The sequence below is a fragment of the Hippoglossus stenolepis genome, chromosome 3, assembly GCF_022539355.2.
Source record: "Hippoglossus stenolepis isolate QCI-W04-F060 chromosome 3, HSTE1.2, whole genome shotgun sequence".
NCBI lineage: Eukaryota > Metazoa > Chordata > Actinopteri > Pleuronectiformes > Pleuronectidae > Hippoglossus > Hippoglossus stenolepis.
Genome location: NC_061485.1, coordinates 7,725,562 through 7,751,929, shown reverse-complemented (window position 1 = coordinate 7,751,929; position 26,368 = coordinate 7,725,562). Strand labels below are relative to the sequence as shown.

The 26,368-nt window shown below is 41.1% G+C and overlaps 1 protein-coding gene across 4 annotated transcripts in view; it reads left to right on the top strand.

Annotated features, from left to right (window-relative positions):
- Positions 1–25,170, top strand: part of LOC118105330 (synaptotagmin-2) — a 31,499-nt gene extending 6,329 nt beyond the window's left edge. For 2 of the 4 annotated variants that reach the window (XM_035152961.2, XM_035152963.2), the window contains exons 2-9: positions 12,473–12,713; positions 12,841–13,001; positions 15,093–15,224; positions 16,467–16,634; positions 17,707–17,874; positions 18,346–18,463; positions 20,239–20,372; positions 20,546–25,170. In XM_035152961.2, coding sequence (XP_035008852.1) covers positions 12,497–12,713; positions 12,841–13,001; positions 15,093–15,224; positions 16,467–16,634; positions 17,707–17,874; positions 18,346–18,463; positions 20,239–20,372; positions 20,546–20,761 — 1,314 coding nt within the window. In that variant the 5' untranslated portion in view covers positions 12,473–12,496 and the 3' untranslated portion in view covers positions 20,762–25,170. Of the gene's footprint in view, positions 1–8,092; positions 8,242–12,472; positions 12,714–12,840; positions 13,002–15,092; positions 15,225–16,466; positions 16,635–17,706; positions 17,875–18,345; positions 18,464–20,238; positions 20,373–20,545 lie in introns of those variants that run through there. The other 2 variants (XM_035152962.2, XM_035152964.2) reach the window with 2 other exon arrangements.
- Positions 25,171–26,368: the final 1,198 nt, after the last annotated feature.

Genomic DNA, 26,368 nt, shown 5'->3' with positions numbered 1-26,368 from the left:
TTGACCAATCGCAAGTCAGTCTCAGCTGTCAATCATGATGTTACACCCGGTTTTTATAGCATCAAATATGTAATTAAAACCAAACTTACAAAAAAATAAATACCCGAACATACAACAGTGTGATAAGAACTTAAAGTACAAAAAACATCTTTTGGGAAAAAAATAATTTAGACTGACGTACGTTGTCTTTTTATATTGGCCCATGTCCCATCCACTAACATGGAGGAGGTGGGGTTTGTAATGCAGCCAGCCACAAGGGGGCATGTAATACGTTTTGGATTCACTTTTGAGAGCTGTCATGTCGTCCATCTTTATGTACAGTCAATGAAATGACAGCTAAGTAACAAGGAACGATCATTGTGGGTTTTTGTAACATGACGAGCACAAAGACACTTTGTCAGATTGTGTCGTGAACTGTCCAACTCTCTGGCCAATGAAACTCTTTGACGTGATCGTCTCAGTGATAGTTTTCGCCATGCACCAAAGGGAAAATAGCTGTCGGCGTCATATTTTGCTTTTTAGCAAACAGATGTTGATGAACTCGCAGGGGAAATTAAGAGGAAAGACATTATGCAGTTAATTACAGTTGTTAGTTTTACTCCTGTGATCAGAACTGTTTTCCTCTTCTTTCATCATGAAAATCAGCGGTAATCAACCAAAGTGTGTAATGGTAACGTCCTGGTGATGGACCCAGGAGAGTGTTCGGATTGAAGGTTCAACTTTTTAACACTTTTAGTTGCTTCCGGTCATTTTCTCACAGCCAGTTTGAAAAGCTGACACTAGGGTGACACATCTCCTGCTGTGCTACACTTCGTCATCCTGGTTACGTTCAGCTCACACGTCTGACTCAGGGGACTCGTCCGCTGATGTAGCACCTGGTCAGCCTCGGCCCTGAGGAAGGACCTTCAGCTCACACAGCATCTTCTCCCACACAGGTCGAGTTCTTCCAATGCTGATTCTGCTAATACACACACTGAGTTGTTGAGCTGTGTTTAAAGATAAATGTGTGTGTGTGTGTCTCAGTCCCTCATTAACGAGTCCTTATCCTGTCGGTGGCGTTCAGACACAAACAAAATCGCTTTCACAAAACGTGTAAATAATTTCCAGTCGTGCAGTTTTACATATTTTGTGTTCCAGTGTGTGTTTATTGCACCAGGATGAGTCAGAGCCGTGGTGTGGATCACTCATGTATTGTTAATCCTTGTTGAAGCAGCAGTAGAGCTCCACATCACAAAGGGATAAACTCTGGATCACAAATCAGAAGCTGATTGTGAATAAGACGAATTTGTTGAAGGTTTTGGCCTTTTAATTAGATGTTTTTGAATTTCATCATCCTCATCCTTCAAGTTCAGTTTGAATAAATCAACACAGTGGCTTTGATAGACCTTATCAATGGCAGACACTCGGTACAGCAGGTTAATCAGGGTGCGATCGATTCCATCAATGATGGCTGCACTTCAATGGATTTGTTGGATTTCAGGGACCTGGGAGAGTGTATGATTTCATTAGATTTATCCTCTATTTAACCAGGAAGTCCCCAGAGTTAGACCTGCATGGCCACATTTCAAGTTTACAAAATTATAGAAGTAAAGAATATAAAAAACTGAATTAAGGGATATAGAGCATGTTTAAAACGGATAAGAGACAACAGATACATGTGGCACCATGGTGTTTAGGAGTAGCAACTGCAAATCTTCATTTTGAAATCTCCCCAGAGAGATAAAATCCCTGTGAAACTTATCCAATGACCATTTTCTGAAGGTTACTACATTACCAGGGCGAAAAATAGGAGAAAGCTGTTCTACCAAGTTCCAAGCGAATCCTGGATCGAGAAGACATCGAGTGGAGCAAATATGATGTGAAGGAAGTTTGCTGCCTAATATGGTTTTATTAATAAAAGTACAAGATGCCGTCTCATTAGGTTTTAATGGAGGACAGGAAACCAGATCATGAAGTGCACAGTGATATAATGGGACAATGACATGGACGATGGTTCAGTTGATCACTTATTGATTCTATTTCCCCGTCCTTCACTGACGAGAGAGACACTGTGGTATCGTCATGGCAGTAACTCGGTTAGAGTGAAAAGCTGCTGTCAAAGCACAGTAGTTAGATCTGACAGCCATCTATCCACTCACACTCACACACACACACACACACACACACACACACACACTCTCATACTTCCTTAACACCCAGTCACTGCTGCAACAGAGCCAACTCTGACCATATGCTGCTCTCTGTTTACCACTGTTTATGCTGCAGTAATATCTGGCCAGTGTGTGTGTCTGTGTGTGTGTATTTGTGCAGATATCTTTGTTGAGCATTTTGATCCCACAACATACAGAGTGAGGACATTTTAGCCTGGTCCTCACTTTCTGACCTGCTTTTTATGCCTGTTTCAGGGTTAAAACTTGGTTTTAGGGTTAGAATTAGGTTAGAATAGGTTTGGGTAAGGGTTAAGCAGTTAGTTTTGATGGTTAAGGTTAGGCGGCTTAGGGGATAAGAAATGCCTTATGCCAATGAATGACCTCATGTACGGGTGTGTGTGTGTAGCAGGTATTAAAATTAATATTGCATTCCACCAAAAATCCCTCAGTTTTTGTTAATTATTGCTGTTTATTGTATTGGGTGTTTTACATGGGTTTGGCGCCCTCTATTGGTCGTGGGCGAACATTGTGTTTATTTTCCCGGCTCTCGCCAAAATGCACTGGAGCTGGCCGAGAGCTGTACGTATATTGTACAGCGCGACATTAATGTGTAAATTTCTAAGCTTAAGACATATGCAAGTGTTTAGAATTATTCATTTGCTTGTAATATCATAGCAGTCGAGCCGTTTCATTTATTTTTGGTTTATTTTCATTTGTGAGTTAGTTCAGAGTGTTTTAGCGAGCTAGCAAACATGCGTTATGTTTCTGTGCATGTGCGTTGGCATTCGCCATTTTGTGTCCTGAAGTACGCCTGTTGAATCATATATTTTTTTATGTTAGGCATGTACTGAAGACAAATGACCAATGCTGTTTCTTTTCTTCTGCTGAAACTTTGAACAGGTATGTTTTGTTGCATAAGACTCTTGTTGTAAATAGAAAATGTGAATCTTTTCATGATGTGTGACTGTGGTATGAGTGAATGTGATACATTCAAAGACAATTTTAAATTATAGTTTTGTTTATTTTTATGAATACTTAAGTATTTTTGCATTCATTATTTCTTATATAGGCCTTTTTGTTTTTATTAGGCAAGATTTGTAAATGTACTAAGAATGCACTGGAGCTGGCCGAGAGCGGCATGTACTGAAGACAAATGACCAATGCTGTTTCTTTTCTTCTGCTGAAACTCTGAACAGCAATAAAAGTTCTGTTCCGAAAATCAAGTCCCGGTCTTCGACTTCATAAACTGATACACAACGCAGAGCATACGACACAAAGGACAGACCGGTTACATGTGCGTGTGTGTGGATAGAGGAACAGGATGAGAGTCCAAACAGAATAGAATAATACAGAATAATAGAAGAAAAATAAAAGATGAAAGCATGGCAGGAGAGGAAGGAGTGAGGCATGGCAGGAGATGGAGGTAGAGTGCGAGCGGCTGACTGTTGGACAAACTGCCTTCCAGCTTCGCATTTCTCTGTGACACCCCTGCATTGCAGCACTCCCTGCAGGAGCTCACAGGGTGCAGTCTTTTCCACATCCTCCGTGCTGCCTCACAGGAGACAAATCACTCTGACCAAGTCGTCCCAGCACAACTCGGCAGCGGCGCGCGTCGGGACCAGCTGTCGTCTTCGTACGTGTCGGTAATCAGGGGCTTTGATAGTGGTGCTGTTGCTCTGATCGACGTCCCAGTGCAGCACTGTCCTGACTCATCCTCTCCGTGAAGAGAATGACTATTTGGGCGGAAGGGAAAGGTTTAGTCATTCAAATGCACTGGAGTATCCCACAATGCACCGGGTGTCTAAGAGTTACTGCTTCGGTTGATGCTGAAACTGCGTTGTGACCTTGCACTAAACTCTTAAAGCTGCTGAGTCAGGAAGTCAGGTGGGGAATTATCAAACCAGGTCAGGGACATAAACTCATCTACTGAGCACATACAGGAGAATGAAATACCATTACTGAAACAAACGTATTATCCAGCTGCTATTAAATATTGTTTCCATTGATAATGATCCTTTTATCCTCATCTTGTTCATGACCAGTTTCGGATCCTGTGTGGAGTTTGCATGTTGTCTCTGTGTCTGTGTGGGTTTTCTTCAGTTACTCCAGCTTGAGTGTAGGTGTGAATGCTTGTTTGTCTCTATATGTTGGTTCTGTATTACACCCACCTCTCGCCCAACGCCAGCGAAGATTGGCTCCAGCCCCGTAATGACCCTCAGAGGAAAAGCGGTATGGATAATGTATGTGTGGACAGACATTGACGTCATCACCGAGCTAAATTGTGAACTCATCAGCAAATGGGAGCTTATTCACTCATTCAATCGTTCCCAAGCAACATTGTTCAGTCACAGTTTACCACCAGGTCAATGAAAATCCTACTTACTGTTTTTTAGCTCACTATTAACTCCTGAGGTGAATATCTGGATCTGGGTCTGTTTGGCATCTGCTTGTGATCAGGTCGTGCACAGTGGCTTTTCAGAGATTCATCATCGACAACAGTTCATTTCTTTGGATGATAACTCCTCTATGACAGCAATGAGTGAACTAAACCAAGTTACGGTGCGGACAGAGAGTTAAATACTGTGTTTTTCGCCGATTTTGCTGTCATTTGCCATGTTGAATAAAAATAAATTATAGCAGATTTAGAGTGAATAAAAGGGTTGCTTTTTAGATACTAAGGTTTCACAGATTCAGCCCAGTTTTATGTATCTTTATATTTTTAAGGTATGACACCCTAGTGTAAAAAATTGCATCATTGCACCAGGTAATAACACAGATCAGTAGAATATAAAATCTAATACACTGATGTGAAGGTTCTATGAAGAAAAGCAGTTATTTCATTGGAACATTAAACATTTCAGGGTTTTTACACATTTGGTGACAGTTTATTCCCCGATTAAATATTGTTCTTTTTCTATTTTGTGAGGGTTTAGATTAATTAAAGTAATTAGTTTAGATTAATTGAACTGGAACCTCAGTATTTATATTACATTTAGATTATATTTAGATTTATTTTGGACCAAAAAACAAATATTCATTGTAAACCATTAATTATGCAGCCTTGGTAAAATTTCATTTCACTTAGAATGACGTGGTTATTCGTCTCATATCTGATATGTATTGGATTTCTGTTGCCATTGACGAATGGGCTGCTCGGTTTGGCCGTCCGCCATCTACATTTTATCCATTTTCCCTGTTTGCAATTTATTTCACAATCCACCTTTGAGGGAATTAAGTTATTGCTGTTGCCAAGTAGATTTCTCTGACAATGCAGATTTAAAGTGCCATGATTACCGACTGTAAGTTTCCATTGAGGCAGCACAATGAATGGTGCAGCTCTGCACGAGTTACAACCACTTCATCTCTTCTTGTGTTTTACTGTCTCTCTCTCTGTTAAATAATGTAGAACCAATTAAAATAAAAATCAGACGGAAAGTAAAAGTAAAATTCTACAAATTCAAAAGGGAAATGGAGTTTCTTTTTAAAGCTGGTGTCAGACATGCCCTGAACTCCGTGGATCCTCCATGTTGTGTGAACATGTGTGAACGCAAAAAGGCAGAGTGAGAGGCTCCGGGTTCATCTGCTGACTTTCTTCGCCTGGCTTACTAGTAATAAGTTCGTAGAAAATCAGGAGAAATCTATGAGAGAACACAGGGGATCTCGGCTGGATTCACAGCGAGTGGGGGGGGGGCGTTGATGCACAAGATGTTCTAACATGCACAACATTTTTACAGAGTTTGTTGTGATAAGAGCTGAGTGTCGGGGAGCTATAGAATTAATACGTCACTTCCTGCCTCCACCTGCTGCACCCGGCTGCTCCACCTCTCGCCTGAATAACGCGGAGGATTTGTTGCTGTTGATAGATTTTTTAGTCGTTGGACAAACCAGGCTTTTGTTTCCCCCTGTCCGAAATCTGTATATTAAGCAATGGTGACTGTTTTCAGCCTCATTTTCCAAAAAATATATAGACTGGATATGAGGATGGACAAAATGACAACTCCCTAAAGTGAAGCCAAATCATCTTGATCACCCCCTGGTGGCTGGCTGCAGTATAGGTCATAAACCCCGCCCCTCCATGTTAGCAGACAAAACATGGATCAAATTTAAAAAGTCAGAGTACATGTTTAACTTTTTACGTAAATGGTTTCAACTTTTTTAGGTGTTCGTGTTTCTGATAAATGTCGGCAACCATATCTAGGATATTTTTGCTTAATTTTTGTTCAATGGGAGGAAGTGGAGATCTTTCATAAATCTGTGATACAAACGAACATAAGAGGGGCATCAATTTTCACCTCTGACTCATAAAATGTCCCACTGTTTTAAATTAAGTTTTCAATTCACTTTTACTGATATAACAAATCCTAATTCCATCTCACCTTCATCTTTAACTTCAGGTATCTCTCTCCAGAGGCCATAAATTCTCCTCACCTCGCTACCACAGTTCTTCCACACGACATCCTTTCTCATTTTTATGTTGTCTCCTCACTCCTACTTCAGCCCACGAATCCACTTCAAACTTTTCACTTGTGCAATTTCGTTTTCATATAGATGGCAAGGTCATTTAAGTCTCAGAAAAATGTGATAAAAGGAAAAATCACTTAAGAGGAAAAATAAAGAGAAGCAGGTGAAAAGATCCAGTTCAATTAAAGACCTTGGTGATTATTTCTGTCAAATGCATGAGTCACTTTCACTGTTGCAAAATTCTTTTCAAAAGATGAAGCCAGGTTTGGTGAAATTATTCAGTACAAATATCTCTGGGCAAACCTTTGCAGTACACTGGTGAGAGAGAGAGAGAGAGAGAGAGAGACAGAGAGACAGAGAGAGAGAGAGGGGGGAAAGGATGCTGCTCTGTGATGCAGCAGTTTTGTATGAGATTCCTGCCCCCCTCTGGCCTGAGCAGCTCATTGCAGGGTAGAGTGCAGGGAGAGGAGCCACCTCTCACAGCGGCTCCTGACAGCTGCTGGATGAAAATGAGCACACAGAAAGGTATTTCCCCAAGGAGAGTGCAGAGGAAAGGAGGATTTCAGGAGAAGACCAGGGGAAAAGAGTGAACGCTGGGATTGAAAAACGGTTTAAATATGTACAGAAGTAACCACCTGAGGGGCGTTTTAACGCATTTGCAGATTTTAGAGCAGTGTGTCACGCAGAGGTAAAGCAAGGCCGAGCTGCAAGGACTTCCATTCTAATACCCAGAGTTTCATTTTAAAGCCTTCACACACACACACACACACTGTGTTTGCATTGATTCTTTGTCCACACATCAGTTGTTTCCATGATGTAATGGTTTTAAGCTCAATGTTGTGGGGTCGCATTTGTTGCTTTGCAATCTGCTCAATTCCAATCATGCTTGACGAGCCTCCTGGGAGATCGGTGAAAGGCAGACAAGTTGACCTAATCATCCTCGGGTTCACTTGTTCGTTTTTTGAAAAGGCTTTAACCAGCGAGGATCCCTCCGGAGCGTTACACCGCACTTCTGAGATCAATTGTTGCGATCCAATTAATTGCGCGAGCTCGGCGTGATGGCATCTGTGGAGCCAGCACACCCTGAAGAGTTTCTCAGCTGTCCTACAATATCTCTCCTACATAATGCATCTCTGATCTGAGCAAACTACGACCTTATTCAAATGCACCCCCCCACCCCACACACAAACATTACCCCGACCCTGAGGATTGTGCATATTGATCTTTTACAACTGCCCTCCGATGCTCGACCAAAGAGTGGCATGCTGCAATCAGTTGTGTGAGCAGCATCATAAATGAGGTTTTGGGGGTGGGGGGTGTGTGTGTGTGTGTGTGTGTGGGGAGAAATGGGTTGAGAGGCTGCACGCATTACATTGAGGGAGAGACAGAGGGGGGAGTAGGGAGGTGTGTGATGGGGAGGGTGGGTGGGTGGGGGAGATGGTGTGCGTTGGAGGAGGAGGCGGAGGAGGAGGAGGGGTGTAGTGCTGCAGTGGAGAGAAGTGAGAGGAGACTGCAGTCTCTGTTTATGGGAGAGATCAGACTATGTTGCCACAGCTCTGAGGAGCCGGAGCCCGAGCAGTGACTGATATTGGATGGGCCGCCTGGTGAAGGGGAACACCTCATCTGACTGGTGAGCTTCTGGTTTTGGGGGGATATTTTTAACATTTGATATTTGACATGCAGGGATTCAAAACCGCCCAGCAGGTGTAGAACATGGCTGTGAGAGATGATCGGCTCTGCACGTTCAAAACTAAGTCAGTGATGATACTGTAACTGTAGCACTGTGACCGCACAGCTCTGTATCTGCACATCATGTCTGAGCCTCTTTCTTGATGATACAGGGATGAGCTGCAGAAATCAAAGACAGATAGGGACAGAGCGCTAATGGCACAGAGCTAAACACTCAGGCTAAAACAAACGACTGTGTTTCAGTGTCTTTGCATTCAGTCTCTGTCCTCGTCACAGGGAGAACATGCTGAGCCATGGAAGTTAGGGACTTGAGTTATTTCTCTCTGTGTTTCTCACGGCTGCCGACATGTTTCATCAGGGCTGATTGTAGTTGATGATTCTCTGAGTGACGATACAGACACAAAACCACGTCACATTTCTAGGAGGGACCCCTGCTGCAGCTCAAACTTTAATCATAATCATCACACATCACAGCAGGGCGGGCGTTCACATCGTGAGCGTGTACCCAGCGCTCAGGCAATGACTTGACACTGGCCTTGAGCCAATTGGTTATTTGATTGGCTGGTCACCTCGGCTATAGGCAGGTTTATGCGGGCAGTTCTGTGTAGCTGATAGACACTATCAAGATTGCTTAGCAACAAAGATGTGCTGGCCCGCTGCACACAGGCCTCTACTGTACCGAGAGTGAACAGCAGGCGTCTGACCACAAAATCCAACCTGTTAGAATGAGAGACTCACTGAAATACACATGTTTGAATAGAATATTTATTGATCTGAGTCGATAGAGACGATGTTAAATTAAGACTGTTTGGCCACAAAGTCAGAACGCTGCCGGCTCACTGTCATGTTATGATACAGACATCCTCACACACACACACACACACACACACACACACACACACACACACACACACACACACACTGTGAGCGTATAAGGACACATGTTTTCTCTATTGCTAAAGATTCACTGTGTATTTTTTTTATTTGAAACGTAAACTTGTGTGTTTGGATCTGGGACTTATTTATTGTCCTTGTTTGTACATCTATCTTAGTGAGGACACTCATCGACATAATGCATTCCCTAGCCCCCCACCCTAACCTTAACCATCACAACTAAATGCCTAAGCTAAATCATATTCTAACCCTAACCTCAAAACCAAGTCTTAACTCTCAACCAGCCCATTGAAAGTGGTTCACAAAGTGAGGACCAAAATGTCCTCTTGTAGGTTGTGGGCGCAACATGGTCCTCACATAGATATCTGTACAAGTACACACACTTACACAACCTTGTCATAGTGAGGAGCCTCATAATGCATTCCCTTATCCCTTATCTTAATCTTAACCCTGACTACTAAATGCCTAACCCCAACCCCAACCTAAACCTAATTCTAATCCTAACCCTAAAACCAAATCTTGACCCTCAAACAAGCCTTTGAAATTGTGAGGACCAACATAAATTTAACCAAAATTGGAAGTCACAACTATAGATATGTGCGCACACACCCACACACACGCACACAATTTTATGTACACTTTCATTTAGTATTTTTGTGTCCATCTACCTCCACATTGTACTTGCACTAGTCACGGTGATGATATAAAACCAGTGAGACTGAATCACTTACTTTTCTCTAGTTGCAATAAAAATTTTTTTATTTCCTAACCTTTTCCATTAAAACACTTTTCTTCCTTTGGGCTTTTCACTCTGACGCAAGCGTAAATGAACTCAGAAACATTAGAGCGGCAGAACGAGAACATTTGCCAAGTTGCCAGTTATTCTTTAGCATTAAGTTGAGGTGGGGGGGCTGGGGGGAGCATGACAGCATCACAATGACTAGAAGTTCCCAGAAATGCATCACACTGCAATAAAAAATATTCTTACTCATAGGCTTTAAACAGATGAACTGTGCTTTAAATATCCCCATTACTGTCTACTTTCAGTAATTGAATAACTGAGCACTCGAAGAAAATAATTCTCTCTCTGTGCACCAAAATAAAACGATTCCAATTTAATCCAAAGTAAATTGATTTAAAGTTGTCAAGTGCTTCCAGTTATCAGCAACATATGATTTTTTTATGTTTTGAGGGTTAAGAAAAAAGAGAAGCAGGCCGTATTTGGACCAGTGTAATGACACCTTGGCGCTCGGCAGTAAATGCTAATAGTGTGATGGTGTCACTCGTCTTAATGCAAAGAGCAGACAGAGAATAAATTGTAATGCTCACTCGAGGCTGAGAGGTAAATTGATTTTGTCGGCTGTTTGCGGTGGATTAAATTTCCGGAGGCAAAAAAAATAAATAAATACAGAGCGTTGTGAGGAAACACTTGTTGTATTAGTCTCTGATTTGTGGTGAGAAGGATTCACACTGCAGCTTTAATTGCTGCATGGATTTGAGTTTATTCCACCTCTTCTACCTCAACTAATGAGTATTTCTATTATTGATTGACCTGCCATTCGTTTTCTCCACTAATGACTTAACCATCTGGGTTATATAATGATAACATTTTACAGAGGTAGATGAGCATCCCAGTTTCCTATAAAACACACGGTAAAAACTTCAACTTGCTTACAACTGCTAAGATGGCAAAAACTACATAACAGACAAAAATGTTTATTTAAAAAATAATAACATGTTCAGTCAGTCAACGGACACATTTTTCAGCTTCAGTTCGTCAAATATTTTTGGTAAATAGATTGAATTCATTTCCCAACCGCTATTAAATATGTGATTCATAACCAAGTTACCCACAAGGGAGAACATGTTAACTCCACAATGACAATGGAAAAGTTTGACAGTTGTTCCTTCTCGCTGAGAGTTTGATAAGAAAATCTGACCTCTGTTACGTCAGGAAGGTAAATATGGAGCTATAGCTAGGCACCATTAAATTTAGCTTTAAGACCAAAAGTATCATCTGCCCACCAGAACCTCTATAGCTCGATAATAAACAGTTTAAATATGTTTGTGCATTTTATTATCCTTTGGACAGGCTAACTAACTAGCTAGCTAAGCTAACAGCTAACTGTCTGCAATAGAGGGGATTAGCATATTTCCCAAGATGTCAAACTTTACCTTTAACATTTGAATCACAATCAGCCTCTTTCAAGGGGAACATCCTTAACTCTCTCCAGGTCTCCACCGGTAAATCATCACATCATCTGCATAGTGGATGTGTTTAGTCTCATGGGCTTTTATGTCTTGTAAGATTTTCTCAGTTGAGTTGATGTGTGTTCATTCACATGACTCATGACTTTGCTTGTGGCTGATTGTGAAGGCGGAATGATTTAAAATCCACTCCTGTGTCTCACAGTAGCTTCTTTGCTGCTGTTGATCTCAACATCGCTCAAGAAAATGGGATCATTCTTATCCATTAGTGTCTTAGTGGAGGAGCTATGATGTATTAAGTCTGAACGTGAAGAGCTGAGACAACAATTTCAACACAATAACCATTTAGTATCTGTTCTGGAGCTTCACATGATCTTCATTGTTAGTCTGAGTTTGCAGAGTTGTAGGTATTCAGATTTCCTTTTTTCTCAGCAAGGTTTTTTCATCCATAGTGAATTAAAAAGCTGCAGGTTCACATGAAAAGCATTTATGTTGGACTGGAACTGGAGTTTACATCTTTCCTTATATCTGTTGATAAATTAGTGATTTAGTTTAAAATATCAGAAAAACTGCTGAAAAGTACAATTGATCTTAAAGTATTGAATTGCATCCAATTTTATCTAATCTAATCTAATTGCATTGTGTCGTATCAGAATGTATCGTAACATATCAGAATGTATCGTTTTGTATTGCATCATATCGTATCTACTCTAATTGTATCGTATTGTATCATAATTGACTTGAAATCTACAGATGTATTAAAGTTATAATGATACAAATCAGAAAGCATCAAACAAATCAGAATAATGGTCCAGTTTTCTGTGCGTCCACAAATATTAAGTCTTCTAAATGAATAATTGTTTCTATGCTACACCATCCTGGTCTAGAATTAATTTAGTCTTTTAGATTCTAGCACAATTCAGTCAATTTCTGTAACGATAATCTTTCGCTAAGACTTCATTCCAGTCTTCACCTCTGTTCTTATAAACTAAACCATAACAAACTGTTACTGAGTTTGTGTGCTGACTTTCATTCTCCCTCCCTGTCTGTCTGATCTCTGTGTGTCTCAGGGACGCTGCACCTAGTCTTTGACAATGAAGTTTAACTTGTTCAGAAGGCCACAGGCCGTGGCGGCCGCGGAGCCCACCGGTGCCACCGGTGCCACCACCACCATGACCATGGCGCCCAGCCCGGCGGTTATCTCCACCACCGCCCTGGACATGTCCGGCTCCAACAACACAGAGATCAGCAAGAATGACATGTTTGAGGAAATCAAGAGTAAATTCTTGAATGAAATTGATAAAATCCCATGTAAGCAATCTCGCCTTGACTTCACAATTCCTTCTCAGATGCAAAAGTTACAGTTTTTTTTGGAAGTGAAAAACACCATAGCTACCATTCAATTTAAACTGTCCCTCTGTTGTTCTGACACCGGCAGTGCCTCCATGGGCCCTGATTGCCATCGCTGTGGTGGCCGCGTTGCTCATCCTCACCTGCTGCTTCTGCATAATCAAAAAATGCTGCTGCAAGAAGAAGAAGAACAAGAAAGGCAAGAAGGGCAAGGACGGCTTCAACATGAAGAACATGCAGGATGGCGAGGTATGTCGCCTTGTGCTGAAATGTCATCGTAACGGGAAGATGATTGGATGCTTTACCTCTTCTCTTCCACTGTGCTACATTCAATTATCTACTCAAATGTTTATCATCATTTATGACACTTATTGATGAGTTTTTTTATATTCATTAACCAAATTTGATCTTTCACCAGCAGCTCTTTTAGGCCAGGCTGTAGAGGACACAAGGAGAGCTCCCTTCCCCTACTCTCATTTGATGTTGTTGTGGTCGTTTAATTGTGTGATGTATTCCATTGTGGCCCGTGGTGAAAAATGACACGCTTTGTTACCAGGCGGCAAAGAATAATGAGAACCGTGAGGTGGAAAGTTTCATTTGACCAGTCGCCGAGCACAAAATGCTGCATTTCACAGCGGATGAAAGCACGAGACCTGCAGGAAGAATTTTTTTTTATCAAAGTGCCGAAAATGTTGGGAAATGAAGAAACGATAGTAAATCCAATGATTCATTTGAGGTCAAAGCGGCTGACATCACCACAGATTGCCTCGTGCTCCGGTGACAGTTAATTAAGACAATCAACAACTTGTGTCCATGATGTTAAAACAAGTAAAAAAAAACACTCGGGTGTCATTTCTCATCATAGCTGTGTTGGTGGTGTTGTTGACTGCCTCTCTTTTTGTAGTGTGTTTGGTGTCTTGTGAGTTGAATCTCTTCCTTTCTCTGCTCTCCTCCTTTCTTTTTTCCGCTTTGTGTCCGTCTTGTGTGTGCCTCGTGTTTCTTGACTGTGGTGGACTCCCGCTCTACGGTAGGTGGATAGCTCACGTTGACGCTCTCTGGCCCCTCCCCCGGGGCGGAGGTGGGTTTCATGGAATGAAAAGTCGTAGCTTCCTTTGCATTTTTTTCATTTTATTTTGAGACTGATTTTCACTTTTTTGAATTGAGACAGCTTGAGAATGTAACACTGGAAAGCTATGATGTGCTCCATAAACCCCAAAGAGGAGAGTCTAACACATTGTTCCTGGGACAATGTAACTGTAACTCACGCCAATATGGAAAGTATTGGACTAAGAGATGATATGCAAGACACTTTTAACACTATCAATCTGTGCATGTGATAAAGGGCATGGTTGGTTGTTTGGGAGACATGGAAACGATGATAAAACTGCATGAAGAGCCCAAAAAAAACCTTTGATTGTAAAACTCAAGGAGGAGGCAGAACGTGGAGACACTGGATGGCCTGAATAAAAAAGAGGACAAACACTTTAAAGTCAAGGTCGCCTCGGCAGTGACGCTTTTACTTACCTGCAGGAATAAGAGCGAAACAACAATAAGACTCTACATTATTCAAATAGCTGTCTGTGCCCTTTGATCCTGATGGGACATTTATTGTAATGATGTTGAGCTGAGAAGACATTTCTTGAGTGCCTCATACATTTAGAGGTGAAACAAGGCATGCAGATTCAAAAAGTTCAGGATTATATTCCTGAACTATGAAGGTAGCGAAGGTAGGTTTAATAAAACAGCAAATTTCAATCCAGCTAAAAGTTTGAAAAGGATAAGGTTACTCCAAAGTCATCTCCTTTCATGGAATAATATATTTACCATTTAATATGCATTGGTATTTGCTGTTGTGAGCTAGTTCCTTAGGGGTTTTCAGCCAAACACTCATCGCCTTGTTCATTTGAAGTTAAGCCCTTGAAAATTAGCCGTTTGAAAAACAAGCGAGCGATGCTAATATCCGATATCATGGAAAAACCCCTCCTAGTGGAACTAGCATGCAATGCCTCCACTGCCTCTGGCTGTCACCGAACTGCACAAGCATGTCAAAGGAAATGCCCAGTGATCCCAAAAAGGCTGAAGACAGAGGTGTGCACAATTATCCCCAAGTTTAAACATGTATATATGTGTTACCAGTAGCGATTTCTCCCCTTGTAAATGTTATTATCATCAGGTGCTGTGCAGGTAAGCAGTGACCAAAACATGTATCTCCCATGTAAAAATAAAAACTCCTGGACTTCCAGTGTCTGTGGCATGCTGGCTGCTATAGGAAGCCCTGTATCCAATCCTGAGTCCCTGACTTTTAACATTGGGTCTTGTTTTGCTACCTTCAAACCACAGATACACCAGGACGATGACGATGACGAGGGAGAGACCGGTTTGACGGAGGAAGAGAAGGAAGAAGAGGAGAAAGAACAAGAGAAACTGGGGAAGCTGCAGTACTCTATAGATTATGACTTTGAGAACACAAAGGTCTGTGGTTATCACATGTAAACGCTTTAAAAGAGCTATAGACATTTAAAGAGGCGTAGTTGGTTGTTTCTTAAGATTAAAATCTGGTATAACTACATATGTTATATTATTGCATATATGTTATCGTATAGATTGCATTACATTTGTTTAAGTTTCATCCGCCTGAGATTCTCCTACATTTTCAGCAATAGTTTGACATTCTGAGAAATACACGATTTGTTTTCTTGGCAGGAGTTAAATCAAAAGATCACTGTCTATCATGTCTGTTGGATAAAATACCATGTGAGGGTAACCAGCAGTTAGCTTAGCTTAGCATAAAGACTGGCTCACAGATTGTCAGTAAAAATGGATGACACAACAGAGCCTGTGGTTTAGCAATCACAGCGTGGAGCTGCGGTATTGAAGTCCTGTCGATACGTGTGCTCGACCAATCACAGTCCAGTCTCAGCTGTAAATCATGACTTTTCTCCCCATTTTTTAATAACAAATAACTTGTAAAATCAAATTTACCGGAAAAGCACCTGTTTGATAAGACGTAGCTAAAATGACAGAAACCATCTTTGTGAAAAATGTATTTAACGTACACCTTGACTTTTTAGTCTGTGTCCCATCCACCAACATGGGGGAGATGGGGTCCACGACCTGTACTGCAGCCAACCACTAGGGGCCGATCAAGATGCTACAGTGTATGGTCAATCTGCGTATGAGCTATATCAGGCTAACTATAACTTTAGAAGGTGAACAGATTGTGTTTTCTTCGGACAGAGTTCAGGCTCGCTGTTTCCCCCTGTTTCCAGTCTGTATGCTAAGCTAAGCTAGCCGGCTGCTGGCTCTAGCTTTATATTGACCAGACAGACATTAGAGAAGTATTGATCCTCCCGTCTAACTCACAGCAAAAAAAAAAAGCAAATCGGTGTGTTTCCCAAAATGTCGCCCTATTCCTGTAAGAGCTGATCCTGGCAACAGCTGCTTTGTAAAACCTCAGCAGAGCAAGACAATGATCCTTTTTCACAGAGAGACTGAATTATACTAAGAGGATTAGATATGCAACAATTCCAGGTACGGAAAAACTGAAAATACAGCTGTAATGGTCTCAGCAGCATTTAGGCACAGAGGCAATGAATAAATTCCTAAATGCTTTAGAAACAGAGCAGAGACTAGAGGTGAAGTTAAAGTATTTTTTTTTGTCTAGTAAAATCTACGCTTCCCTACTCCACATCCCGCTCTCTCCTCCGCATGCAGGTCACGGTCGGCATCCTCCAAGCTGCGGACCTCTTGTCCATGGACTCGGGAGGAACCTCAGATCCTTACGTCCGAGTCCTGCTCTTCCCCGACAAGAAGAAGAAGTTCGACACCAAAGTGCACAAGAAGACGCTGAACCCCGTCTTCAATGAGACGTTTGTATTCAAGGCGAGTTTCTCACCACACATTAAAACTACAAGACACAAGGAGAAACATGGATGAAACATTTATGTGATTGTGAGCAGACATCTTAACCCCCTGACTCCTTGTCCCTAATGCTGTGTCAGTGTAATAGCTGTGACACTGTGTCTTGTCAGCTTTATGTGGATGTGAGTACGCTCTCAGTGGCCTGTGCAGCCGACACGCTGCTCTTTCCTGTCCTGGCTAATAAGGTCCGCAGAGACCTTACTTGAGGCTCTGAGCGGCGCTGGAAGCTCTGCCTGTCTGCAGAAAAACAAATCCTCTCCCTCCTCTCAGGCACAGACACGTTCACAGTCACGGTTATTGTTTCACTGGGAGATTTATTTCCCTCGGCTTTATTTGAGAGAGTTTCAGTCAGCTGGAGCATGTCATCTTTTCTAATATCTTTAATATCTTTTTTAAGATGATTGAATCCGAGTGATTTGATTTGTATTGTAAGAAATACTACTTGACTCTAAAATGCAGTGGGTTATAAACACCACAAACATATATTAACATTATGATCAATTTAACTTCTGGTTTTTACCCATTTTTTTAAAAGAAAACTGGACCAACCAGAGCTAAATCATGGCAACATGTGGTTAATATATAAAATGCATTTGAAATATTTTTTATTAACTTTATGAAACATATATTTTAAATTTACATTTTCCATGTACTCATTATACTTGAAATATTGAATTCCCTGTTACACACAATACAAATATGTGGCTCAATATGGCACCTGTTCTAACTAGGTAACTTTATATACTACCCATGGGTAAAACCCCACCTAAGACAAAGCGTAACTGTAGATAATGTTCCACACAGTTAAAATCTACTTTACTTTTGGCAAGTTTCTCAACAGTAAAATAAATAACACCAACTCTAGGTTTAAAAACCTGTTTTAATAACCTGCTGGCACTGAGTAAAGTAAAGTTCATGCTATATTTACCCAAACCAGGTGACTTTTAGCCTTTAGTCAAACTGTATAATCACTAATTGAGAAAATAAGGCATCAAGGTCTAAAACAGTCTGTACATTTTTCTTTCTGGATCAGGTGCCCTACGAGGAACTTGGTGGGAAGACACTGACGATGTCTGTTTTCGACTACGACCGATTCTCCAAACATGACGTCATTGGGGAGGTGAAGATTCCCATGAACACCATCGACCTTGGACGGCCGATCGAGGAGTGGAAGGATCTGGAGAGCGCCGACCAGGAGGAGGTGCAGCGAAGAGCCACACTGAATGAAAATGAGCGTCGAGTCTGTTGATGTTCTTCATGCTTTTCTCTGTCAACAGATCCTAAGAAAAGACCGACGTGAACAGAACAAACACACTTACTCCTTGTTGGATTCAGTCTTTTCATGGGATTTGTTGCCAAGAAAAATATATGGAGCAAAACCATCTTTAATGGTTTTTGGATAATTTTGTCAATTGCTCAATTAACAGACATCTAGTATTCTGTTTCTTACTGACATTTTCTTTATGCTCATATTGGTATAATATAAAGTATAGTTTAATTTCTCCCAATATCTTTGTTAACTTCATCACACTCATCTAAGTGAATGCTGGAATTTTCAGAACTATCTTACTGGTGTAATTTAAGATACAGCGGCCCATGATAAATTAAGAAGTCTGTTTTTTGCTGTCTGACAAACATGTACTTGTCATTTCTGTCTCTTCTCTCGGCTCAGCCTGAGAAACTCGGAGACATCTGCATCTCCCTTCGTTACGTCCCCACCGCCGGAAAACTCACCGTCTGCATCCTGGAGGCAAAGAATCTGAAGAAGATGGACGCCTGCGGATTATCTGGTAGAGAAATGTCACATTCACTGCAGATGCTGTGAACAGAATTTACATGATGCTAATGAGAGGAGTTTAGTCTCCAGTTTTTGTTTATCTAAAACAGTAGTGTTGAACAAAATATTTACAAACACAAAACAAAACGGAAAAATCCAGCTTTTCCCATTTAGATACAAATCAAGCATCAAGTGAAACATGGCTTTCCTTTGTCACAGTCACAATCGTAATCTCCTATGTCCAAACGTACAGAAAACTTTAATTAATACAAAAAGCAATCAGGCTAAACATTAGCCTGATCGTTACTGTGAATCTCAACATGAGTGAAAGATAAACTGATCTGCAAAAGACCTGAAATTGCAGATGAAACATATTCCTCAACATTTTAAGCAAAATGAGTGTATAGGGTCGGGGATTTGAAATTTCTTCTCCTACTAACATCTCGGTTCTTATTTGGCTTCTTAGGGCCACGACTTGTTCACGATCAATATTACAAAAGGCAGAGCGATGCATATTTTGAACATTTATTAACTCCTTAGAACTTAAAACAATAAGCAGCCATGAGCTCAGCTGCCAAACACTGAAAAGATATTAAAATAATGTCAATAATCTCGATAATGACAAGAATTGATTCCCAGAAAGCAGGAGGAGGTTTTCCGGAGAAAGCAGAGTGTTTTCAGGTGTCATACCAGGTATCATAATAAAGAAGGTCAAGTTGAAGAGAGAACTACTTATGACGGCTCAGATTCAGCAGAAGATTCCCTGTTCCATGGTGCAGTGACACCTCCACAAACAAAATGACCTTCATGGAGGAAAAACCTTTTACCGCAACCTCTGCACAAAATTCATCGTCGGAGGTTTTAATGTCTTAACAAGCCTGATCGATTTTAGAAATAAGTCCAACAGACTGATTCAGTTAAAATTGAACTGTTCAGCCTCAATGAGCAAAGGCGTGTGAGCAAAAAAAAAAAGGGGTAGAATTACAATTGCTGAGGTGGATCGATCAAGCTTTGGGTTTCTGTTCCAGCCAGTGGCCACGAGCACATTTCACTGTTAGAGTTTGTCTGTAAAAAAGCAGATGGCTTGTACAGCAGGATAATGATCTGAGACACAGCTCAAGATCCACGACGGACGACCTCCAGAGACACGAGCTGAAGGTTTTTGCTTTGGCCCTCACAGCCCTTCAAACTTAACTTCATGGAGAATCTGTAGACCCACGACGGCCCCCAGAATTTGAGGCTTTTTACAAGAAAGAATGAAAAAACATCCCTCAAACAAGAATTAGGACTCTTCGTTGACAGCTTTAACTTAAACTTTAAACTTCAAATGATTGAATACTTGAAATATGTAAGAAATGTGTGATCTTTATCCCTTTTAGAAGTCAGGTCATCTTTTACTCTGTTGGATATTCCCGCACCAGTTTTGCCCTGGGAACCCCAGACACTCTTACCGCCTTGCATATCATTTTCCGTCTAATTATTCCAGAAGTCTGTCCGTCTGTATGTGGAACCATCCATCTTGTTGGCTTCACACTTGGCACATGTATTGTTAAAAGCCCAAGAAAGTGCAGTGTCGATTATGGTGCAATTTGGAAATGCAATATGTAAAATCTTGATAAAATTATGATAAACAGGCGTTTACATACAACAGGCGGCTGGGACTCATCAACATAAGTGACGTTGTTGATTTTAGAACGGGCACTGCACTAGTAAGTAATACAATCAACGAACATATGAAAATCTTGCCTTGATGGTCTCTGTTGTTGATCATTTCGATGCCCTTTGCAGATCCTTATGTGAAGATCCAGCTGCTGCAGGGGGGTAAGCGTCTGAAGAAGAAGAAGACCACGGTGAAGAAGAACACCTTGAACCCATATTATAATGAATCCTTCAGCTTTGAAATCCCTCTAGAACAGATGCAGGTACAGTACAAGTCAAATGTCATCTTTTGGACTCCACTGATATGTAACAAAATACAGCTGATCTGTGTCTCTCTCCTTCAGAAATATCTTTACAATCAATCTGCGCTCATATTTTGATAATGTGACGACTCAGTAACAGAGAAATCACAGAGTCTCTCTCATGTCCCACTCAGAAAATCTTGGTGGCGGTCACGGTGTTTGATTATGACAAGATCGGTAAGAACGACGCCATCGGGAAGATCTTCGTGGGCAGCAAGGCGACCAGCTTGGGCCTGAAGCACTGGTCCGACATGCTGTCCAACCCCCGCCGTCCCATCGCCCAGTGGCATCCATTGCAACCCGAGGAGGATATCGACGGTCAGCTGGCATCTCTGGCGGCCAAGAAGTAACGTGCTCCACCGACCAGCTCATGCACTAACTCAGAAATCCAACCCCCCCGCCCCTATTTTGCATGAAACCCATGACTTTAACACACGGTCATGAAAACTGCTCAGCAAAAAAGAGACGTCGTAGATCCCCCGCTCATTTATGGTTAAGTCGGAAAAATAAAACAGTTTTTAAAAATGAATCATCACATCTCACACATTTAGCTGAGAAGAGTTGCCGTCGAGTTACGGGGGTGACCGGCTCCTGAACGATCGAAGAAACATAGAAACTGATTCGTAGGGTGCTGTTCACTGATCGAAAGTCTCGGTGGAGACAATACTGGAAATAAAGCTTTAGTTTAGTTGAGCATGCTTTACTTACCCCCCCCACCCCCCCCCACTGCTCTGCATACACCACACCCAGTATTGTATCCTGCTAATAAGTGTGCTATAACTTGCAATAGAGAGTACTGTAGTATTGGGCTATTTTCCGCACAGAGTGTGTTTAAGTGATGCAGAAAAAAAGAGTTAATTGAGAACGGATGAGGTCATCGAATGCATTTACTGTGAATTCGATACACACGGTAGAGAAGTGCACAGTGTGGCACCGGGGACGCCGCAGCTATCTGATCTCTGTCGCTTGTTCTGTGTGTCGCCAATGGAGGCATCGTCTATGCATTTAGCTTCGACACACGTCTCTGTGTCTTCAGACAGATGTAATGTAGGACAGGAGTACATGGGTGCCTTTCCCTGATATGTGACACTTTGAGAAAGGCGGCGTTTAGTGGAGAAGGTGGGGGGTTGGGGGACTTTTATTGTTCAAAAGTCGTCAGGGACACTGTGAATGTGCCATCGGAAATGTGTCTTGAGCTGCGTCGACCACTTGGATGTAAAAACCCGCACTTACCCGCAGGGAAGGTCAGGACACTGTAGGAGGATTACCAATGACGTTCAAAACAGTTGTGACTTTGCTTCTGCATTCTGCCGACGCTTCTGAAACACACCTCTCGCTTTTTATTTTCACATCCATTCAGCGCTCTGTGACGGATGTCGTAGTTTACACACAAACGCAAATAATCGGTGATGAAACAAAGTGAGCATTTTCCAGATGTTTTTATAGTGAACTGAGTGTGAAACGTAAGATGTGACTGCACTTTTTAAGAGAACGGGAATTCAACTACAAAGCGAATGTCAACGCGGCTCAAAGTGCTGCATCGAAACACATTAAACAATAAACATGTCCAGGAGCATTTGCTTGAACCAAATAGAGCCGCAAGAATCGCGCATGTGTCTCACACACCTCACAGTAGTCGTTTAAATCCCATTGATCAGACACAGGCTTTGTAAACCTGGAGCCAAAGTGCTACACTCACTTCATCATAGATTTACTGTGTTAGTGTGATGTGCAGATGCATGGAGGCAAAAAGGCTTTAGAGCAACTGAACACCGGGTTTAAGAAAAAGAAAATACAAATCTCACTACCGCATTAAAAATTTAAATGATCTTATTTGGAGCCATCTGTCTAAACTTATGTGGAAAATTTCCAATTTCCAGTTTTTTTTTTTTTCAGTCTAGTGGAATCAAACATAAATCTTCAGCTGTTCATTATTAGATAAAACCTCCCAAAGCAAATCATATATTCAAGTTGATTAAATTGTCACTTCTGGATAAAAAAATAACGCTAATTTCGTTTAGAAACCAAAAGAACTACAAATACCACCCTGCAGTTGGATGCCTCCACTAACCAGTGCAGTCATATGATGTCACTGTGACCTTTGACCTTTGAACCACTGAAATCCCAAAATGTGAAGAAATCCCCTAGAGGCAGACTGGAGACATCAGGTTCAAGAAGCCAAAAAACATATTTGTGTGGCCACAATGACATTGACCTTTGACCTCTGGCTACCACAATTAAATTAATGAATCGTTGAGTCCCAGTGAATGTTTGCACCAAATTTAAAGAAATTCCCTCGAGGTGTTCTTGAGAATGGGATGGACGTACAACCCCAAAACATATGTCACTGGTGTGGAGCCATAAAAAAACACATGAAAACCCCATTTATTTCCGTAAAATGAACGAGAAAAGGGATTTTAATTGGTGGGATGTGAATCTTTAGAATATATATCGTACTGCACAGAACACGAGTCTGACAAACTGCTGCAACTGAGAGTTTGAGCAGAACATTTCTCATAAAAAAAAATGAGACATCCTGCATTTTTCGGTCGTGATTAATGGAAGATCTGACAAAACCTACAGAGAAAAATGGAAAGAAAATATTTCAGCCATATCTAATTTTAGATATTGAAGAGTGTTTTAAATGATAAACTAGCCATTTGACCATGAGATCAAAACGTTGGGGATCCTCCGTCCAATAGATGATGTGTTTTATCATCATGTGATCCATGTGAGAGGAGATGTGAGATTAGAAGCTCAGCAAACTACACAATGTGTGTAAATGAAAATAAAAACGAGGTGTTCAGCTGCTTTCTTTGCCTCCGTATAACCACCAGAAATGAAAAGTGAGTGTAAATGAAGGGAAACAGCAGCACACACTGACCGGTCCACCCACAGTACTTCTGCTATATTACTATCAACCCCATGCATCGCTGCAGATTTGTGAATAGGCTACAGCATGAATTTACAAGATGATGTAAATAGCAGCATGTTTTAAAGAGGAACCATTATTATATTGTGTATGTGTGTTTGTGTTCTATGTCATTTTTGATAATAAAACAGAGTAAAAAAAACCTGTATGCACTGACTGCAAAGTGTATGTATTTTTGCTAAATGGGACTGAATGTACATGTCTGGATACTTCATGTTATATATGGTTCACGGGCTCCTTTAAAGCCTGGAGTTATAGCAGGGTTGCTTTATGTGTCATGTGTGAAGATCTGTTTCATTTTTCTCACAAAACTGCACGAGTGTCTAAATTTCCCTGTCATTGCTTGTATGTGTCCTCTGTGCTGAACCCAGTGTATCCGTGTGCTCGGGCTACAGGTCGTGTAACTACTGTTCATTCCTGCTTGCACTTGTTGTTCAGTCTGTCTCGGTCGCTGACCAGCAAACTGTATAGATTTCAAAAAAACAAAAGAGGAGAATATTTGCTGGCTCCTTGATTTTCTATCTCAGTGTACCGTAAGTGTTTCCTTCATTTACTCCTGCCAGATGAGTGTCGAGTCCCAGTTAATCCAATGTAGATATACAGTCGACGACTTAACTGACTTGTGGCCCGTTCTTTTTCCTTTGATTCACTCTTTATTAAACTGTACCTTTTCAACATGTCGCCACTCGAATAAACCTGCTCCCAGCTGTCGGATCACACATTAGAAGTGAGTGAAATCAGTAATTTGCATCTAAAAGTAACCAAATCCTTTTATTTTTTTACATTTGTGTGAAATATCATTACTGGATATTATTGATGTCGCTCTCTCAAGTAGCTCCAGTCTGATAATTAAGCAATCAATAATCTTTTTCATTACAAATGCCACTGTATGAGTGAACACACAGTTTAAACGTGCATGCTCTGTGAGATACGGATGCTCTATCAATCACGACATCTCTGATGTGGGGATCTGTTTTCTCCGTCCGTCCGTCCATGAAGATGAATAATCACAGTGACAGTCCATCTCTTAGAGTAGAAGGTAGTATGTGTCTTTAGAGTTTGGAGGAAGAATAAACCAGGCAGACACATTTACATTTTAGTATCGAGAAGAAGATTAAGTTTCACATTTAAGTTCATGACGTTACGTTTCTATAGTATGTGTAATGTCTTAAATCCTTTTCTCGGGATCATCCAATATACTCACTCTCATCCCGTCTATCTACACATGATCTATAATCTCCATTTTGTGTAATTTGTGTATTTGCAATAAGAACCCACTTGACCCTGTGTTTGTTGGTTTGGTGTAATTGTTTGGGATTTAGTGAATGGACTGTATGAGTTTATCCATTTTCTGCAATGCAGGCAACAAAATCCCAGTCTTCCCGGTCTCACGCGCTCTCCTGAGCGCCGAGCCGACCCATTCAGTGCAGAACCACATTCGCAATGCAATACTGCCGACCTGCTGCTTCCTCTCTAGTCACCCTCCTCTGGACGCACAGTAGCCATGATGCAGAACATCCAAAGAGACGACTGTCATCACTCACTTACTGAGCAACACAGACTGCTTGAACTCGACTCTCCCTTTCTGTCTTGATGTAGACGTGTGTCAGTAGTTGTGCCCTTTTTGTGAACTGCATGATTTATTTCCTTATAAAATCCATGTTTTCCAGCAAAGGGGGAAACAAAAAAGACGACAAAAAAAGAAAAATAACTGTACTCATATATCACTCTGTAGAGCTGAAGGGAACCAAAACATGGGAAGTGGTCAGGGCTTATCTGTGTTGTAAAAAAACTGTAATCATAGGAAATAAAGGCATTTTAAGTAGCCTTGTCCTGTGTGGTGTGTAAATGGAATGAGAGGCTGCTTTTCCACTTATGACCAGTGGGTGGCATCATACACAGCAAATGTAATCACAGAAGGAGGAAGACAAATTAAAACACAGCACGTCTGCATGAGATCAGGTGTTTAACTCAAGTTTGGTTTATATGGTGAAGAATATTTATTTAAATAGATGTATCTCTAAATAATGTCATAATGTTTGAGGGAGTTGAGGTAAATTATTCTTGTTATACATACAATATTTAGCTATCTATAAATAATCCAAATTAAATATAAACAGAAAATGATGTATCTATCCGGCAGACATCCCATGATCATTTTCAGACAAGTTCACACATAAATTTAATGAACAAAAATCAACCTGCAAGTTGCTCATTCAAATTGCTTAAGTCTATTCTTGACTTTTATTCTTGGATCCCTGCCAGCTGGTGTTTGCCCAGTTGTCATGGAAATATGGATCTGCAGATTTACTCCAGTTACATCTGAATTGATGTTGGTTTAACCTCAGAAGTTGAGCTTCGAACTCTTGAACTTGGAAAACAGCAGAACAATCATGTGATGTGTTTAAAAGCGCCAGTAGCCCTTAAAGGGATAGTTCACCCAAAAATATAATTCACTCATCATCTACTCAAACACTTCACCCACCCCTCCAGTAGATAATGAGTGAATTTTCATTTTTGGGTGAATGATCCCCTTTAAGGTAAGGTCATCAATTATTATTTCTTGTTTCAAAAAGTCAAAAAAACAACCATCGTGACTTCATAACAGATTGATATTTTACATGTGAGTCTGATTCTGTCTTGGTGCTCCCAGTAGGTCAAACATAAGGCATATTTTTCCCGTGCTACCATTCTGCATTTTGTTCAACTGATTGTTTTACACGTTGCAGGTTAAGGAAGAGAAAGTCTGAATCGAAAACGAAACAACGCTCTCCCACGTTTCTGAGAACCACAGCTCATCCATCATTCGCTGCACCTGATAGCGCTGAGCCCGGTTTTAGGGTCTGCATATGGTAGCGAGGCGAATATTGCAGTTTCCATGGCAATACCTACGTGGCCATATACCTGCAGTATTTTGTCTTTTTAAGTATGCAGGGATATTCTTGATAGGACTCTGGAGATTTATCACTTTTCCTGTGGGTGATTTGTTCCTTTAAACACAGAGGAATAAAAAAACAGAAGACGT